Source organism: Morone saxatilis, unplaced genomic scaffold (assembly GCF_004916995.1).
Source record: "Morone saxatilis isolate NCDOM2014 unplaced genomic scaffold, NCSU_SB_2.0 Contig17, whole genome shotgun sequence".
Taxonomy (NCBI): Eukaryota; Metazoa; Chordata; class Actinopteri; family Moronidae; genus Morone; species Morone saxatilis.
In genome coordinates, this window is record NW_023339729.1 from 20,748,594 (window position 1) to 20,769,062 (window position 20,469).

At 40.4% G+C, this 20,469-nt stretch overlaps 1 protein-coding gene across 6 annotated transcripts in view; it reads left to right on the top strand.

The window, feature by feature from the left end:
- The window catches only part of dclk2a (doublecortin-like kinase 2a), a 40,759-nt gene that overhangs the window by 16,631 nt on the left and 3,659 nt on the right, over positions 1–20,469 (top strand). Inside the window, exons 3-17 of one of the 6 annotated variants that reach the window (XM_035660748.1) lie at positions 6,544–6,673; positions 8,727–8,822; positions 9,366–9,416; positions 11,201–11,295; positions 12,986–13,073; positions 13,541–13,646; positions 14,946–15,003; positions 15,417–15,536; positions 15,623–15,769; positions 15,847–15,980; positions 16,382–16,459; positions 16,870–16,966; positions 18,325–18,405; positions 18,559–18,672; positions 19,360–19,494. In XM_035660748.1, coding sequence (XP_035516641.1) covers positions 6,544–6,673; positions 8,727–8,822; positions 9,366–9,416; positions 11,201–11,295; positions 12,986–13,073; positions 13,541–13,646; positions 14,946–15,003; positions 15,417–15,536; positions 15,623–15,769; positions 15,847–15,980; positions 16,382–16,459; positions 16,870–16,966; positions 18,325–18,405; positions 18,559–18,672; positions 19,360–19,371 — 1,407 coding nt within the window. In that variant the 3' untranslated portion in view covers positions 19,372–19,494. Of the gene's footprint in view, positions 1–6,543; positions 6,674–8,726; positions 8,823–9,365; positions 9,417–11,200; positions 11,296–12,985; positions 13,074–13,540; positions 13,647–14,945; positions 15,004–15,416; positions 15,537–15,622; positions 15,770–15,846; positions 15,981–16,381; positions 16,460–16,869; positions 16,967–18,324; positions 18,406–18,558; positions 19,335–19,359; positions 19,495–20,469 lie in introns of those variants that run through there. The other 5 variants (XM_035660742.1, XM_035660743.1, XM_035660747.1 and 2 more) reach the window with 5 other exon arrangements.

Consider the following 20,469-nt stretch of genomic DNA (forward strand, 5'->3'; position numbering starts at 1 on the left):
CACACACACACGCACACACTCACAAAATCAATGCTTCCCCCCAGTCTTAGTGGTCAATACAAACCTACTTCATTGTATTTATGAAGCAAAAGTGCCTGTTCCACGTTTCACAAGTGCTGGCATGATACCCTGCATTGACAAACAGGAAAACAAAAAGCTGGCAGACGACAGAGAGCGGGGGTGTCGGGGGGGACACGGGGCTGTCGGCTATGCTGAACGTGTGGAGACCACAGACGGGGGAGGGCATCCATTGTGTGCTGTGTGATCTCAACTACTTGTTTTGTTTTCTTTGTCCAAGCCTGGCCCTCGTCCATTCTTTGCAGCAGGCCTTTCACTCTCCCAACAGGAGAGTTGACATCATGCTATGGTTAGCCAGCATTCAAACCCCAGCCCACACACTATTGTTTGTTTACTTGAGTTTAATCATGCTAGCAAGCCCATATTGCCTCAGCAGGTTTTGGTAGGTCGTTTGCACAGGGCAGATCATGATGGTGTCTGTGGCAAAATGAACTGAATTTGTCACGGTTGGACGAACCCTTTGTTAAATGAGTGAATGGTGTGCTCTGACTAAACGTACAACAAAACACAACAGTCCCCTCAGACATCACTGTAGAAACAAAGCACCTTGGCGGAGGTCTGCTCTCTCCGAGTGCCCTTCTAGTTTGAATAGTACAACCATTAAATGCTAGTCACATTTTAAGAGATATTATTGTGGGACTTTGGGGACTTCTGCTGAAACTGCAATATTATGTTTTGAGCAGTTATTGCCAAGTAGCCACTTTAATTGCAGTAATATTGTTGGTTTTTAATTGGAGACTGAGTATCATGTTAATTGGCAACAAAAAACAACTTTTTATGCATCTCTTGTGGATCTCTTAGCACCACAGCAATTCTGTAAGTCTCACTTTCTAAATGAGTAAAGTAATCTACTGAGGCTCGTTTGGGCTAAACGTGTGTGCATGTTAGGGCTTATACTCCCACTCTCTTCATTCCTTCTTGCACAGCTCCATTTGAGTATAAAGAGCTCAGCACTCTTGTACATTCAGACAGCCTGAGGTTATGTACTGTAATGTCTCTCTTTCTGTGTGTGAATATGACTTGGGGAAAGACAGCAAGAGCCAGACAGCTGTGTAATGTGTTACAGACCAACCAGCCACTGGCTGGTGTGAGGCAGAGTTCACTGCACTGCCTTGGATTTTCCCTGAATTGGTCTACAAATGTAGGGAAACTGTCAATTTGAATTTATACTTATTTTGTTCTGAAGTGCTTTTGGCTTTAGTATCTCCAGTTTAAATGTCCCTAATGAGTTAATGAAATCCTGTTTATGAAAACTCCAGTGTCTTCAGTGAGCAATGGTTTGTTTGTTCTTTTACATCATCGCTGAGCTTGCTGTTTAGAGATCGAATGCAACTTTAATTTGTTTAAAAAAAGCAAACTATTTAATAGCTAATGGTTAATGCAGCTAATTCAGTGAATCCACACTATGGGTTAATGATGGCTTAGATTTCTCATTGCTCATTTTTGTGCTGCCGCCCTGTCTCGGCTATTACACGTGCCTGAGATTTACCGGTCTAATCCAGAGGAATTAAACTGTCTCGGAAAGCAGCCTCAGTCTGTGAGTAAGAGTTCAAATAGAGTCAATAATCTGGTTGGCTTTAGCTTAAGCATCACCCTGACAAACTTAATGGGCATCCACCTATCTGCATGTTTAAGTGAAAGTTTTAGCTTGTGTAAAGCATGCCACCATGCATCTAGTTTACCATGAAAGGTTATTTTCCTTTGTAACAGCTGTAATGTTGTGTAGGCTGACCTTCCCCAAGGCAAGAGGCAGAGATCTCGATCTTGCTGTCTCTTTTTTGGGGGGTATTTCCCTCAGGACTCCTCCCACCTTCTTTGCCTCTTGCTCATTTGGCTCAGGGTGATGAGCAACAATGAGGGGTTTGAAAGTAAATGGGGCTCTTGGTACCCAATGATTATAGTGATTATTGTCCTGTTAGCCATCACAAGGAGAGCCTTTACTTTCTTGCTTGTATCTTGTGTGTATTGCGGGCTTTTCCACTGCCCTGAATTCTTAGCACCTGCTGTGTGACACTGTTTTTTTGGTAACAGAGCCCTTATTCAAAATAAAGAGACGACAATTATCCACCCCAAAAATCTGTGTATTGGGCAGTGTATTGATACTATATATATATATTTAGATAATACATGTTTTGGTTTGTTTTTATGCATTGTATATGAAAACCACTCACATATTATATTTGTTATAATACTTGGTTATTAAGGGATCTGCAAGATCATTTTTTTTTTGGGTAGGTTCACTTTGGGCTTAATGTTATAATGTTTTAAAAGTTTAAGGGTTTGTAATTGGACTAATAAAAAGATTTCCTTTGATACTTTCAAATACACACTTGAAGCCCTTGGCCTGTATTTTCTCTGTTGCCAAGCTTAGCAGGGCAGAAAGTACAGCAGGCAAGACGGAGGACACAGACGGATGGCGAGAGCAAGAGAAGGTCAGACATACGAGAGGAGGGGGGTTGTCGCATCTTGGAGGGCAAACTTCATTTTACCCTCAAGACACGTTACCCAGCCAATACAGAACCCTGCAAACAGTTCACTTCACTGATTGGCTGAGACAAGCCCTAGCAGGACAGCCTTGGCGATGGAGTGCCATTGGCTGTTTTTTATCCTGGCAGTGGTTGACAAGAGCAAAGAGAAACACGGACAGTGTAGTTTGACAGTCATAACATTCCTTTGCTACTTTGCTCTATATAGTCTGCTGCAGATATTTGGTTGTTTATATTATTTTCATATTTTCAGCATAAGCCTATGTTTTTTTAGGTATTACAAGCATAATCATAATTTTATTTATATGGAGCATTTACACCATAAATATATATATTTTATAGGACATAAGCTAACAGTCACATTTTAGTGAGAGGCTAAATAAACATGGTTACATAAACAGGATGCTGTTGTTGGATTTGGCAACAAAAAGAACTCAATCTTCACAGCCAGTACAGCAGCTAGTAGCTGGAGGGATCAAATCATAATGAACAGTGGTGACATTATGAGTGAGAGCTTGGCACATTTTTAAGAACACCTCATCATCATTATAATAATACGATTAATAATGTGACTGGTGGTTGGCTGAGGCCCATCAGTTTCCAGCAGTTAAGTGCTCTTAAAGATTTTTATGTTATTATAACACCTGGGTGTGGTCAGAAGAAGCATTGTTGTATCTGTAACCAGACCAATAGAGATGTAACGATGTACTGACACACTCTGGAGAACTCTTATACATCAATGCAGCGAGGTGAAAAGTTAAACCTCCAGAAGTCAGCAAAAGCAAGATTTTCAGCTGCTGCTGGGTTGTGCTGTAAGCAATGCTGTTTTTTTTCCTAAACTGGATGTTTACTTTGCCCTAACTCCTATTTACCCTGCTAAATTGTGGTACCAAACTATTTCTAAAGTGTTGGGTTAATATAATATGTCCTCATTAATAAGACTTCCTCTCTTATCCCACATACTTCACCCCTAGTATTATAAGTTCTGAAATGAATAATGATGATCTAACAACAAAAACACATTTGTTCAAATTATATATTCTTTAGTCCCCACAGAATTTATTCTATATTTAAATATACAGTCATTTTAACCAGTAATATGTAAACAGTGAGCTTTTAAAATGTGCATCTAAGTTAAAACCCTATGGTTTAACACACCGTGGCATTTACCATAATTTCTCAACCACTTGACCTCTTTTCATTTTTGCCTTTTAAACCAGTGTCTATACAGGGACCATTTGTCTCCATTCCCCGGCACTCCCCTGGGCGTCACAGGCCAGCTGAAAAGTACTTTATCACAGGCCACAGCAGTGCTAGGCTTGCAGAGAGAAAGGTGTGTGCAGGGGTGTGAAGTAAATGAGAATACAGCCAGGGGCCTTCTCGACAAAGATCTATAGTGTTCCTGCCTTGAGTTCCCTTTCTTCACAATAAGCCTGTTGCCTCAGGTGGTACAGGGATAAGCATGTTCTGGAGCAACAGCGAGATAACTTCTGTTACCATGCTGTCGAAGCATGGATTCAAATCGGACAATTGAACATTGTCTAATGACCTAAAACCAAGGTTGGACATTTTGGGCAATACGCTTATTTTCTCTTTGGTGAAGAGTTACTGCAGATACTAGAAGATCGATATCGTTCTCATATTTGTCTATTCAATTTGATTTGAAGCTACAGCCAGGAGATGGTCAGCTTAGCTTAAACTTATCTTGGCTCTGTCAGTAATAAAATCTGCCAACTAGAACCTTCAAAGTTCACTAAGCAACACATTATATCTTCTTTAATTCATTAAAAAACTGAAGTGTAAAAACAACAATTCATTCATTCATTCGTGTTATGGTGTCACATGTGCTGGACTGTTTTTGAGCAGTTGCCAGGCAACTAGGGGAGACTCTAGGAAGTTACTGTGCATGGCCAAAAAAAACCAACAAACTGTTGTTTTTGCACATGCACTACACATTTTTTACATATTAAACAAATGAGGCGCTGGTAGGTGGATGTTTGGACGAAATCAGGCTAGCTGTGCTAAACTTAGCCAACTGGCTGTTGGCTGTAGCTCTTTAACTCTAACTATACTTAATGGACAAATTTGAGAATGGTATTAATGTTCACATTAACTCTAAAATAAACTATATTTTTTCTTGCTGAAAATGTCGATCTGTCACCAAGGTCCTCTTACAGTGCTTGATGTGGCATTCACAGTTTTTAGTGGTTTCCCTGCCAGGGGACAGTGCTCACTTCAGCAGTCCCTGTGTTGCTGTCTGACATTGTCCTCAAACAAATGACCAGCATGCTCCATATCAACACAGCCTGCTGAGTGGAAGGAAAAATACAGCAGAGCGTTATCCTTGATAATGTCTGCACACCAGAGAAAACGGTGTATGGATTAAGGTCAGAGGTCAATGAGAAATATCTACTGTAATATACAGTTACATAATAGGCTATCATAGATTGCACTACCATGGTCCATTTTTAACACATACATCGGATTATCCATGTGTGGGCTGTTACTATGGTGATCCTGACACCTGTGCCCTGACAGTATGGTGTGGCGATCAGCTGCCAAGTTCCAGGCTGAGAGCTCATCTAAAGAATGGCATCCACTCCAGCTATGTCAAATCTGCCACAGCTCTGTATGGACACATATTACACACACACACACACAACACACACACACACACACACACACACACACACACCATATTTTCTATTTTCACTGTTTCTTTTTTTTTTTCTTCTTTGTAAGGCGAGGCCATCCATTTGTTCGGATCATATTAAGGCCATGAAATACTGTTTTGGTTATTTATGAGAATGTTATGGATACAGCATCCTGTTACATTTTTAATTGATGCTGTCTGAATGTAGGACATACAGAAGTGTCATGAGAAGTGTCGTATTTATTATTAATGAGGATGTAACTCAGACCTACTGTATATTTATTTGTGTTAAATTTTGCACATTTGCTATTTTAGTTGTCAGATGTCTCACTCCTACACCACTAACGTTTCTTTTTCTCTCAGCCTCTGACTCGTCTTTTTACTGTGCAGATTGTGCTCTTCAGTAGCCATTTAGCTTTTCTGGACCACCAGTTCTTCTAATACCCATCTCTCTATCGCTCTCTCTCTCACACACACACACACACACACACACACACACACAAAACCACACTTCCCCCACTGGTGTGAGCCCCAATCTCCTTAAGGAGGATCCATCTGCCACAATCTTCAGCCATCACTACTCCTCCTCCTTACTCTTGTTTTCAAGTTGTTGTGGGTGTGTGTGTGTGCGTGTTTGTGTGCATGTGCATGTGCGTGTGTGTGTGTGTGTGTGTGTGTGTGCAAAAACAGTACCTTGCCTATGCCTGGCAGTGTGTGGGTGCATTTGTGTGTGGTGGGGGGTGGGATAATGAACATATTTTCCTCCTTTGTCTTCCTACTTGTCCACCTACAGCAACAGAGAGATAATCTCTATGTGTGTGTGTGTGGGCACAACTCACTATAGTTTAAAAGTAACTACTATTTCCGTCTCCAGGGGTGGGTCGTGGGTGTAAAAGGAAAAGTGCTCGGATCTGCAGAGAAAATGACGATCACAGTGTGAGACAGAATAGAAAAAGAAAGACAAATGACCCTGCAGCACAAACATTAACTGTACTGCTTCCCTTCCATGACTCTGCATTGACTCTGCAGTATTCTGGATGTCATGGTGCTTTGACCTTCATTCTCTTGAAATACTGTGTGCCTCTGTGTGGGGCACTTAAACACATGCAGAGTCACACACTTACATTATCACACAGATTGATTTTAATTGGCCTATTTCAGAGAGCACAGAGTGAAGCAATTATTTCACATCCAAAAATACTGTAATCACATTTACAACTATACATATACTGTTAGGACCTGATTACTTATTTCACTCCCACCTCTGAATATTAAAATAAGTAAATGAGTATTATACCCCTCTGAATATTTTCCTTCTTCCTCCAGATAACCTGCCTGCAGGACTTCTTCGGGGAAGATGATGTGTTTATAGCTTGCGGCCCAGAGAAGTACCGCTATGCCCAGGACGACTTTGTGTTGGATCACAGTGGTAAGGCTTCCATGGCCTTTATGACTGGTAGGCCTGACTAAGACTAACTAAACATCCATCGGTGTATGTGTACGTGTATATGGGTTCACTATTCTTCCCTCACTGGTGCTTGCAACGCTCTTTTCCTTTAGGAGGTTGACAGCAGGATATGAGTATAATTCAGGTTACAATGTTGGAAAGTGAGTTTAGTCAGTCTAGCATTAACAGAAAAAAAGTTTGTGCTACACATTTACACACACACACACACAGACACATTTTTGCTGTCAGGTAAGGAAAAGAGCTTGCACTCTCGTTGTCTGACTGAAATTTCATTCCTTTGTGCTTGTGTTGTGTGAATACCTTTGTGTTCATGTTCTGTACTGTATGTGCTGTACATATAGTATATTATGCATATCCTGTCTTGGGTATCACCCCTTTATCTTGCAGGAAAAAAGCACACAGGCAGGATATGACCTCTTTAAACCAGCAGATCCATTCACTGTCAAAGCTATGCAGAACTTCACCCAGCATCGGACAACCTTGTGGGAAGGAAAGGGAGTTTATTATAGTAACAGTCAAAGTATTGACATCCTCTTTTATTTTTTTATTTTTTGTTTTTTCAGGTTAGCTAACAACAGGGAGGCGTATCCTAACACACACTGTGCTAACTGTGACTGAGGATGAGTGATGGTGGATGGGTCGTATTCAGAGATAGTTTGGAGCTTTTGTCCCACTTACACTCCTGTGCTCCACTTTTAAGAATTAGGTCTTTAAAAGAACAAAAAAGGCACACTCGACTCTGCTGAAGGTACAGAAGCTGCTCTTCCTTTTGCAAAATAGGTCCAGTACACACTCTACTGTTGAAACATGGAAAGAATAAAGATGGCCTATGCAATATATCGTGCAAAAAGGCGAAAATGTATGTTGTGATGGTGTAATCAGAAAATGTACATAGAAAAACAGCCTAATGCCATCTGCACCATCAGGAATATGTTTCAGTTAGTTAGCATCTCTCCAGTAATTCTTAGTATAAATAGAATAATCCAGTTGTGGGAATGGAGCTAAACGACTAAAACAAACAAACCAAGACAAAACTAAAAACCGACCATATGTCTTCTTTTCTATAAGCTCAAGCATTTTGTGGTTAGAGATGAAAATCCTCACTTCGGGTTGTCCTAGAAAATGATTGGGTTTGTTGGTTTTATATGTACACCATGCAAGGGATTGTACTATGCTGAGAGCCCCTTGTAATCAGTCAGTAAATATGTGTCTGGTGATAAACAGCATGGGGAACACATTAGAAATGCACTGTGGGTGTGCTACAGTGGGCGGGTTTTTTCGTGTGTGTCATTACATTATACCTCTATCCGCCCACACCCTCATTAACACAACCCTGACAAGTTTACCACAAGCTTCATAACAACATCTGCTCTTACTGAACAGCTACACAATACCACCACAGAATCGGCACCACCAACACCATAAAAAACAAAACTTATGATTGTTTTTTTGTTTTTCTTTAGCCTAGATATTGTCTTCCAGAGGAAAACACAAATTGTTGTAATTGGTTTGCTCTGACAGTAAAAGACATCCAAATCTTAATGTACGTCTGTATATGTCTGTAGAGACGAGTATAAAATGCCAATTTTGACATATATGTAGTGTTGTTTATTTGTCCTTTATTTAAATTGTTATACATTTAAATCCTTTATTGTACGGCTGCTTGGTTTAAACAACATTTAACATTGGAGAAGTTTGTCTTCTTCTTGTAAAATGAAAAAAATAGATTATAGAAGCATAATTTTATCACTTTTCAACCCAACATCTGGTTAAAAAGTGTATTTTTTATGTGCTTTTTAATTTCTTTTGACTAAACACTGTTTTCCTCTGTTCCTTGCTGCCTCTCTGTCCTCATAATCACGTGTGACCAGCACTCATGAAATCATGCCACATAAATAACATTTGCAGGGTCATATTCCTGTTACAGCAGCTTGTTGAGCATAAATGTGCCACATTAACTCTGACTGAGAGAAAGAACAGGTTTGTTTATAGAAGAAGGTTAATATATGCGATGGTGACCCTGAGTGCGTTGTCTCCCCAGAATGCAGAGTGCTGAAGTCGTCGCACAGCCGCTCTGCTACTCCAAACCGGACAGCTAAGAGCCCCGGACCATCACGACGCAGCAAGTCTCCTGGAGGTAAGACACATGACTGTACTCGCTAAACTATACATAATCTAGAAACAGTGTGTTTTAGGCCTATTAGTTTAAGAGATATTCATGCATAGATAACATACTAATTCGTAAGTAGACAATATGAAAGGTAAAGTCTTGCAAATTATTACATTATGTATGAGAATATGTTTCACAAATGAAAAGAATTCCCATTTATCTGATGCCAAAGTAGCACTGTAAGTACATTTCTGCTTGACAGGCTGAGTAATAGCTTTTTATTTGGCAGCTTCATCCTCAGTCCTCAACAGCTGTGACGAGTGACTAAGCAATTTGTGTGGTGCATTGAGAGATGGCGACATTATGCTGAGTAATTAATGTTCTACAAGTCATTACGTCAAGTTCAAAGATGAGGTCGTTGAGAGGTTGCCAGTTTGGAGTGCCTGCAGTCTTAGTTTAGCCTTGGACATTTAAGCGGTTTCAAAGTGTGTTGTGGTGTATCTAATCATATCTGCCTGACTACTGTTTTTTTATTTATTTATTTATTTTTGTTTGCTTCTGACACTGCAGCAAGGCAAACTGTCCACTACTCCACCAGTCAGTCTCCAATTAAATCCCCAGGTGAGGCTGGCAATGGTGTCACGCAGTTTGCATTATAAACATCTGTCATATCAGTGTAAAGTAATTGAATAAAACAAGCTCCTCACAGCTTTAGGGCTCTTTTCTTCTCTTGAGAATAAGTGTGACTCTGCTGGTTGTCACTTAAACACTGTCGATCCACAGTGGGAAAAATTGGAAAAGTGAAATGAAAATTGTATGCTGGGATACACAGTCCGCAGATTATGGTGATGGTTTTTTTGTGGCCCTTCCAACCTGTCAAAACCATGTTTTTTTCCCCCGACAGCAGTGAGGAACTAAGAATGAGAATTGTTTTATAAACTGTGCTGAGCCACAAACCCCTGAAAGATCTCAATTTCTTTATTATACAATTGTTTTACGTTTTCCTTCATTTCCTTCCTTCTTTCTCTCCCTCCCCCTGACCCAGACTAGAGTACGGGATGCCATGTTTTATACACATCTATCTAATTTGAAAGCCAGCTGCTGCAGCATCCACTGATCCACTCAAAGCCATGAACTGATTAGACTGTGTTAATTAAATCCTGCTCTCGGTGAGCAGTTAAATCACAGGCTTCTTCTGCAACAGCTGAGGTGCTCAAAAGTTAAACCATACTTTTAAAATATTAAAAGCTACTGTACTGTAGTTTGTTTTAATTTTTTTTTTTAATATTGCTTTAAACTTTACAAAACTCCTTTTTTAACTCCTTTACAAAAAAGATAAATACCCAAAGAGAAGTTAAGTGAAAAAAAACCTCTAAGTAATTGTACAATGAAATAAAACTCTGAATCAGGAGTCTAAAGAAGTAGCCTGTAGCCTGTAGGCAGTGTGAAATGATTTTCCTCAGCTCAGCTGGATTTATGCAGATGAAGAGACTTTGAGTTTAAGTTTGACGCATTATGTCTCTGTATTTGTGCCAGAAACCAAGAGAGCAGGAGGCAGAAATAGTTTGTTCTTGAAAGAATGAATCACCCAAACAATAAAAGCTCTCATCCCTGCTGTGTGCCTGTGCACCTTATGTTCCACACTGAAGTTTATTATGGATGGAAGTGTTACATAGTAGTACAGAGAAAGTCCTTTGATAATGTGATATTAACACATAATAAAATCTTTTTATGATGTAAATTGAACCAAATAATTTGAGATATATATTCTATTACATGTACTGTATAATTTTTAATCTTATTCAGTTCAACAGTTGGCAAGAACAGTAACAGCAGCAGCTGTTTAAGCCTGTAGACATGGGATGTGCACCATCTACAGGCAATGAAAAAAGAAGTATATATTGTTAGAACTGTAGGTTTTGCTTGTTTGTAGCTGCTATTTGTTCTTGTGTGGTTAGTGTTTGATGTTGCTTATTATGGGGGTTATTACTGTAGTTTTGCTAGCAGATCAAAAACATGTTAAATGTTAAACCTCAAGAACACACAAAGTAAACCGGCAGCTTTAATGCAGTTATAATACCAATTGCCTGCAGGTGGCATGTCTACAGCCTGCTAGATGTTAATGTGTGAGTGTGTGAGTAAGCCAGTTCCATTAGATGTTTTGCGTCTAATAAAAACAACTACCCAGTGTGGGGCATTTTCTTAATATGCTAGTTGTCTCTCCTGGTTGTACTGTTGAAGGTTACATCAAAATACTATAGAATACCTGGTTGTGGAAATCAAGGCACCTATTAACAAACATATATTACACATATTTGTCTATATACAAATTATTATAAAAATAACTTACTCACAATTAGTGACTCTTTCCCTACTCATACATATCTCCTTCCTTTTCTGTATAGTAAACGGTGTCTCAAGCAGCCAGATCTCAACTCCAAGGTCCACCAAGTCCTCCACTCCGTCTCCCACCAGCCCCCGACCACTCGCCAGTTTTAAGGTAAGACAGTATATCACATTGTTGTATCCACATGTCAAGACCAATAGATGTTGTGCACACAGATACCCACAACTGACCTGTCGAACAGCTATAGATATAGATATCGATGATGTTATAGCTGCCATGTGGAGTTTTTCTCTGAGCAAACACAGTTCAGTTTACATTTAGTATTTTCACCAATAAGCTTTGTGTTTGGAGGAAATCTATATAGTTTATATCCTTATCCACTAGCTTGCTGTCTTCTTCTTTCCTTGCTACATTCTTGGTATATTACCGCCATCCCTTGATTAGTGGAATAACAGGAGTGTGTATTGTGTAACATGCAAACAACATGGGGACCCACTCATCAAAACACTCGTCCATAGTGTACTAGTGGTTAAAAACACCTTTTATGTTTATGGTCTTAAAAATGTCAATCCTTTACTGGACTTAACAGTAATGATTCACTTGGTAAATTGCAGGTCTGCAACGTCAGAGACCCCAGACACATAGATTAAGGCAGTACTTTAAGGTGGTTTAAGGCCAATTTGTATTGGCCTACTTACCAAAAAATTATTAAATGAGTCTATGTCAAGTCATCAAGTCAGTGACAGACAGCCATGTATGACCTACAGATCTGTGTACAGCCCATGTTACCATTTTACTAATCTGATATATTGATGGATTCTCCTGTAAGCTGCGTGTTAGTCCCAAACTACAGAGATTCTAACTCCTCCAGCCAGCTGGCAAAACTCCTCCAGAGTGCCACCATCCCTCTCTAAGCCCAGTCAAAGACTTATCCATCCACATTCATTTGGCAGGACATTAGATTTTTATGATTTAGTGAAAGCTTTAAAATTCACTGGCAAAAGAGGCTGAGTTTTTTGAAAACTAAATGAGGAAGCACAAGGATGTTAATGGCTTAGTTGCTCCCTCTCTCTTTCATTCACTCTCACTAAAAAAGGCATTTGGAAGTGGTCAGGTAAAATAAAGACATATGAAGAAGTTATTTATTATAGGGAAAAGCTTTTTTATGTATCCAGTTGTGAAACAGACCTTGAAGGTGTCCCATTTCTATTTTGGTCCAGAGGGCTACCCTTTTAGACTAAATAATAGATCCTTACTTTAAGGTAATGTACATTATGGTGCAGTAAGGTACAGACTCAATACTGTACAGAATGGAAAAGTTCACTGCTCCGATTCTAATGCTGGTGTCGTGCATTTATGGCTGACATTTAAAAATTTTAGCCAAAAGATGTTACATTTGCCACTGCAGAAATTACATTCTTAACAAATGAATCATTCATTTGGAGCCATTTGGTTTTACGTGCAGTGACGATAATGGATATGGAGGAGGAGATCTATTCCAGTAGCTCTGACACCTTGTACATTTTTAAAAAGGCTTAAGCTTAATTTAGTTTACTATTTTAAAATGTCCGTAATCTGTACTGTTCACAAAATGTGTTATGCTTGTGGGTAGCATGCTTTATAGTTCATTAACTAGTCTCCTTTTCATTTCAGCTTAAACATTTTATGCCACAAAATGCCACCAAATAAAGTGGCTAACCAATAATAACCATCTATATTTCATCCACGTACAGCATGTTTTGTGGCCGCTTTTAAAGCCGGGGGTTGCCATGGTGATTCGTCTGTGGGTTTTGTTGTAGGCCAGGCGCTCATCTCTATTTTTGTTTGTGTTTGCATCCTGCAGATCCCTCCATCGCATCAGGTCTCCTCACCAAACTTAAATGGCTCGTTGAACAACCACCAGGATCAAACCAATCGACTGAGTCCAGAGGGTACGTCCTGTCCTCTCCTCTGCTTCATTCACCTGATCTGTCAACTTAAGCAACGCTATTGCGTAGCTTGTGGAAATGACATTGACTATCACATTAAAATCGTCCTCAACTTTTCCCAACAGTGCACATTTCTGAATTTGCTTACCCAACAAAAGTAGCAAGGAGTAGGCATGTGTGTGGATGATAAGAGTGAAATATCCAAGTGCTGTGCGAGCAGATACTTAACTAAAGGATTTTAGTGGTGTGTGTGGATAGCAGAATACACTGCTGCTCAGTTCACTAATTGCCACAGGAGGACAAGTAAGAGATCACTGTGCATCTTGGTGCCTGTGTGTTATTTTGTTGCTCAGCATGTGGTCCCTTAATTCAGTCTGAGAACTGGTTGAGTTTCTGCCAGAGCTCCCTTCATTTTATTTAACAGCCAGGCTTGTCTGTTGCCTGCTGTAACCACTGTCTCTTCCCAGCAGTTAACGGTAACCGCTACCTGCCTGCCACCACCATTTCGGAAAAATACAATGTTGGCAAGGTCATCGGAGATGGCAACTTTGCCGTGGTCAAAGAGTGTGTGGAGAGGTAAGAGAAACACATTCTGGACTGGAAATTTTTAGATACATAGTTGGCAGCTGTCTGCAGTGATGGTACAGCAGGGTGCCATGTCGTGCTTCATAATGAGAACTGCCTCATCAGGATTTTTAAGCCCCGATGACAGGCATTGTGGAGACAGAAATATCCCATGGATTAAACCCAGTGGTGAATTCACTTCATTAGCCTTTTAATCTCTGAGTCAACACACTGCCCAGGTAGACAGGGGAGATTATGATTATGAAAGGAGGCCTGTCAAGTGTGTGTGTGTTCTCATAATCTGATGCACCTTCCTTCAAAATGCTTAACGGTTCCCTGTGGAGTATCTTGTAAACAACACACAGTTATGTTTACAGTAAATATTTCTCACCAAAATGCGTTTTGTGTATCTTTGAGGCCAAGAAACATTTCCTTCCTCAGAAAAAAACATTTACAAAACCAATTTTGTGAATGTGACCACAGTCACATCTCACAGTCTGTGAGGATTAGCTGAAAGTTATACTGTTTCCAAAGGTCAGGAATGAAACTCAATGCTCAGATTTGTTGATTATTTGTAAACCTCCATTGTTTAAATTCACTGCAGCAATCCATACATTTGATTACATCAGCTGGGAGCTTCTTCCTTGTCTTTTGCTGGTGCATTGCTACATTTCTTTCTCAGTGGAACGTAATTAAACATTTTGCAAGAATGTGTACTGCGTAACTTGCATGTTTGTGGGTTTACAGGTGCATCCTCACGTGTGGTTCTAAAACATTGCTCCATAGCACCGCTAGTGGTCAAAAACTTGAGATGTATCCCTTTCATTATATATATTTTGCAAGTAGAAACAATTTAAAAGAAAATGTTTATATTAGTTAGAGTAACTTAAGACTCCCTGTAAGACCTCCAGTGGTTTTACATCTCACCTTGCTTCAATGGTGTAGAAGTGTACTCCAGAGCGTGTCAGTACACCATGACATCACTGTTAGTGTGGTTAGAGGTGCAACATAGCTCTCTTATGAGGTGAAACAAACTTGAAACTTTGAACCTGAGATGGCAATGAAACTGTTCTTCATCCTGGTGTTGAATTACTCTTTAAGTGTGCATTCTCAGATGCCTCTATGTCTGCTCTTTGTATAAACTTGGAAACTTGGCTAGCACAGCTAACATACCTTTCCAATAACTCTGTCGCAGTGCTCCTGCTCACTGTAACTGTGGCTCTCTTGTGAGCACTTAATATGTATTACAGACATAGTTGCAGCGTCAGTGCCGTTTTTATTGTTGGCCCTAATTGCACTGCTTCTGTCCAGGTCCACGGGAAAAGAGTTTGCACTGAAGATCATCAACAAGGCCAAGTGCAGCGGAAAGGTCTCCGTCTTTTTTTTTTTTTTTTTAAACTATCCTTCTCCCATTTCTTCCCTCTTCTTTTGTGTGAATTGCTGTAAGACCCACGCACATACTTGTAAGGAAGAGTCATATGTTGTGTATGCATTATTAACACCCACACACTCACCACAAGATTACCTGTGTGTGTGTCTCTGACCCTCTTATCCCTCACAGTTAGATCAGGCAAGTAATGTTTAATTCATCACCTAACTCAAATTATCTTCCCATCCTTACACACAATGACACGCAGTGAATTACACACTCTTGACACCAATTCAGATTCCATCAACAATGGAGCATCTTTTTATTAGCATAATGGCTCAGTATGTAAATCCTGTGTACTGGAGGATACAGTAAAATATTCACTTGGATTATTTGTCACGGCGTGTTTCCAGGAGCATCTTATAGAGAATGAGGTTGCAGTGCTGCGGAAGGTGAAACACCCCAACATCATCATGTTGATAGAGGAGGTGGACACTTCCTCTGAACTCTACCTGGTTATGGAGCTTGTCAAGGTTCAGTAGAGGCTAATACCATCGTGCACAATCCTCCTTTCTCTGTGTGGTTTTAATTTCTAACCACCTTGTCGATGTTGGCACAGGGAGGGGATTTATTCGATGCCATTACCTCCTCGGCCAAATATACAGAGAGAGACGCCACTGTCATGGTGTACAATCTCGCTGGAGCTCTGAAGTACCTGCACAGCCTCAACATCGTCCACAGAGACATTAAACCGGAGAACCTGCTGGTATATATAACACTTATATCACTTCCTTACCTACAAAATCCAGCAGTGGGCTTTAACTAACATGTATTTCATTTAAGGTGTTTGAGTATCCAGATGGCACCAAGTCACTGAAACTCGGGGACTTTGGCCTCGCCACAGTGGTGGAAGGACCTTTGTACACCGTATGTGGAACTCCTACATATGTGGCTCCAGAAATCATTGCTGAGTCAGGGTAAGCTACATTTTAGTACCTAGATTTTTAGTTTTCGGGAAGGTAGATAAACATGCATATTTTTATTGATCTGTGAGTTGGTTTAAATGGAAACATCTGTTCTACGTACAATTGCAGAATAGAAATGCAAGTTTTAATTTGCTCATCTGTATGGAGATTAAAAAGAGATTTTGCGTATCAGCATACTGAATAAAGCAGCACAGCATCAATGGTTGTATTGGTTTATCTGCTTCTATATTTTTATAGATTAAAATCCTTGTCTTTCCAAAATATCAATGCATTGTACTTTTGTAACTATTTTGTTGTTTCATATCGTCTACTGTATTTGTGACACTGGGGTGATGGATGATGTAATCTGAACTGACCTTTTGTGCCTCCATGTCTCTCCTCTCTTTCTACAGTTATGGTCTGAAGGTGGATATCTGGGCTGCAGGTGTCATCACCTACATTCTCCTGTGTGGCTTCCCTCCATTTAGAAGGTATAAAACCTCATTTTGTATTGTCCAGTGTAGCCCGTGTTTGAACTGACTCACACAATGTCAACATAATTTACTCATGGCACCATGTGTAGTATCAAACCACTATAATCATTTTCAGTTATTTGGCAATTTGTTATCTTATGCTACATAAACAAACAGTAGCTGTGATTAGTCTTTGTGTTAAGAGTTGTGTTCGCACAGTCACAGTGTGGGAGGGCTTTGACTTAAATTAATGGGATCCATGTTTAATCTATAGCACTTCACGGTTATTATAATAACCACTTAATTAAAGAGTAGGGTACAGGTGGGGTTATTCATTATTTTGCAAAGTGCAGTACACAGTGCAGTTTTTTTTACAGTGTAGATGTATGCCATTTGTGTTCACTCAGTGTCTGTGTCTTTCCATATAGTGAGAGTAATATGCAAGAGGATCTGTTTGACCAGATCCTCCTGGGGCGTCTGGACTTTCCCAGTCCTTACTGGGACAACATCACTGATTCAGCCAAGGTTAGGACCACTGACACACACTCACATACATTCATTTATGTCCCTTTTGATGATATTTATTTTTTCTGAGGATTACACTAACCAAAGCATGGTCGTAACTAAATAAGGCCAGAAACAGTTTTACCTTTAACTGAGTGCAGCGGTAGTAAAAAGTCTGAAATAGGTCTCCAAATGTTATAGTTTAAACACACACATGTGAACCCACATTGTTCACATTCCTCTAATGACTACTGTCTGCTCAAGGACACAGAAACCCCGCCAACCCTCTAAATTAATGTCATGTATTAAGGTGACAGCCTGCACTCAGCATGTAAGACCAAACTGCTAATTAAACCCACTGCTATTACAGTTTCCCTGTCAATGTAGACAAGTGCGCAGTTATAGACACCACAGCATGACACTACTTGCACTTATGCAGCTGTGCAGGTGGAAATTTAAGAGGGGTTGATTTTGATTTTGTAGGCGCACACGAGCGAGAGCACATGCATCATCTGTATCATCTGTATCATCTGTACAGTTTATGGCTTACAATACCCCCAATGAAATAAGGAAATTACTAGTGAATATTAACATGCTGCATTGTGTTCACATTAATTTTAAGGCTTGGCCATAGGGTGGAAATGTTCTGCTTTCAAGATATATCATGATATAGCAAGTGTATGTGAAATCAAACATAAAATAAGTGAAGCTGCACTAATGAATATTTCTATATGAACAGTGTGTAAAGTGATGGTTATATAAACGTTGACTATGAAGTTCTTACAGCTCTGTGAAGCTTTTTAGCATCTTTCAGCTCATTGCTTTGGTTTTATGGCCTGCAACTTTGCTGTTTTGGTTCACTCTAAAGTCTACGTTATTGACCCAGCACCAATATATATGAATATATAGTGGAGCATTTAGCAGCTCAAGAGCCAGATATTTCCCTCCGAAGTTGGTGGAGACCAAGAAACATGACTCCTAATAAATTCTGCAGGTTGTTTGCTAACACATCGGCCAAATCAACTTAATTAACGTGAGCCATTTTCAGCTTGTTGTGGAGTGCTGTCCCGAAGTGTACAAAAACAAATCCAGAATATTGCAGCTTTAAACTCTTTCAACTGTTTATTGTTGAACTGTGTTGGACAACACTCTTAATATGTGTAAAACAAAACTTGAACAACCCATTTCAAAATTGTTAATTTGGATAAGAAAGCAATGGTACAATATGATTATTTATTCACAATACAATATCCCTAAAGGTCAATAATATGGCCCAATCCTACCTCAATATGTGTGTGTTGTCAGTGACACAATAAAGGGACGCTGCTCAAAGAACTTTTAGCTGATTTTATCCAATACTGTGGCGTGTTTTGTTACAGGAGCTGATTGGACAGATGCTGCAGGTCAACGCTGAGGCTCGATACACAGCACAAGACATCCTCTCCCACCCCTGGGTCACGGTATTTCATAGCACTGTTTGTGTCTGTATTTGATTGTGTATGTGTGCACACAACTTCCGAAGCGGTGCTTGTGATTCGAACATCCAGACAGTTTCCTGTGTGTGTAAAAACCATTGTACCACTTCACCTCATTGCATGCTTGTGTGTATGTAGGACGACGCAGTCATGGGGAACAACATGAAGATGGAGGTCACAGGTAAACTGAAGACGCACTTTAACACTGCGCCTAAGCACAACAACACCACGGCTGGGGTGTCAGTCATCATGGTAAGCACCCAAACACAGTCACAAACCAACATATGAGCAATTCATGATTTAGTAAATATCACTTTTATATTTTTGCCCTATGTTTCTGTGATTTACTGCAGAGAGTAATCTTGACCGTCATAAGATTTTTCACTCTTAGTGACCTCTTACATCTGTAATATGGATGTGTTGACATGGGTTTAATAGTAATTAAGGTGTATGAAGCTGCTTGAACATGTCAGGCCCTTTTCCAAACATTTACTCCATGCTGGTGAATGTTTGACCCAAATACAGACTGAGCTGCTTCTTTTTATATGAATATGAATAGTGCACCCACTTAATCACCAGGACAAGAATATCTGGCCTCAATCATCCTCCAAGAGGACATTAAAGACTACTTCTAAACAACTTATGCTGCTGCAAACACGTCAGGCAGGATTTTAGAGAATCAGACAGGGCAGAGGAAGTCATTCCTGTATTAGTCACATCCTTCCTTCCTGTCTGTTTCAAGCCTCACTTGCATCATTTCCTGTTGTACAGTTCGACTTCCTCCACTCCTCATCCCATCAGGTCACACTATCCATCAGCCCCACTCTCTTCAGTCTCTCTGAATTGAAAGCAGGAAGGAAGGAAGGGGGGGGGTTGTCTCATGAGAAATTCGATTTGCTGCAAAGAGCCTCATTTTTTGTTGTAAATCTCATTTGACAGTTTGAGGTGTAAGCGTGGGCCCTGGCCTCGGCCCCTCCTCCTCCTCCTCCTCCTCTTCTCCATCCTCTTCCTCCTCCCTCCTCATCACCCCCCCTCACACCCGACCCAGGACCACAGGGGACGCCTGAAGCTAAGAGCCGGGTACACACTTCATAGCCCCCCCATCCCCCATCCTGCCTGCCTTCTTCCTTTCCAGCCATCGCCCTCTTCCTTCCATCTATAACAACTCTCACCCCCCCCACCCTTTGTCCTCCCATCACGCTTTGATGCACTTCCTTCCTGTTTTCCTCTCAGGCCCCCTGCTTACTCCCTTCTTCGGCCAACAGCTGGCAGTAACTTGGGGAATAACCAAACTGAAGTGGACTCAGCTAACTCTTTCCAAAAGAGGATGTGGCTCTGGGTTCCTGTGTATTTTCACCTCTCTCCGACTCCTTCTTATATCCATTTCCTGTCATTCCTGCTCCTTCCGCTCCACATTTCATTTCATTTGGGTGTTAGTGCGATTCCACCAAACTTCTACGCGATTGTGCAAGAATCCCGCTTGGTGTTGGGTTTGAAAGGTATGTGGTTTGCATTCAATTTTGTCATTAATTTGTGAACTTAAAAGGATTATTTCTACGGCATGTTCCTCTACAGTGCTCTAATGCAAGGGCTAAATTGTAAGAAGGACAGTTTTTAATTGTGCCTGGTCCCCTCCTCCGGTCCTAGCCATTGTTATTTCATGATAGATGCTCCATGTCAAAAATAGCTCTCTTAGTATCAACTTCCCCGCAGGCCCAGCAAAATCTATGGTCTCTGGTGGCCACCCCCCTTTGTTTGCGCACGAAACTTAAGAGCTCTGCTGTGGCACCGCATTCAGTAGTTTCAATTTGCAGAGATGGATGCAAATCTATGTGGCTTTATTGCGTTGGATACAAGATTCCCCTTGCACCAATTTAAGGATAGAGCTCCTACATTACATCTAACATTTTTTTCTTTTTTGTCTACAAATCCCCCACAAAAAGACCAAAACCTACCAAATGTTTTGTCAGTCTGTCAAAATAACTTTTTGCTTCCCTAACACCCTAAATCCAGTGATACACTCCAGCTGGCGCGGGAACAGCAGTCGGG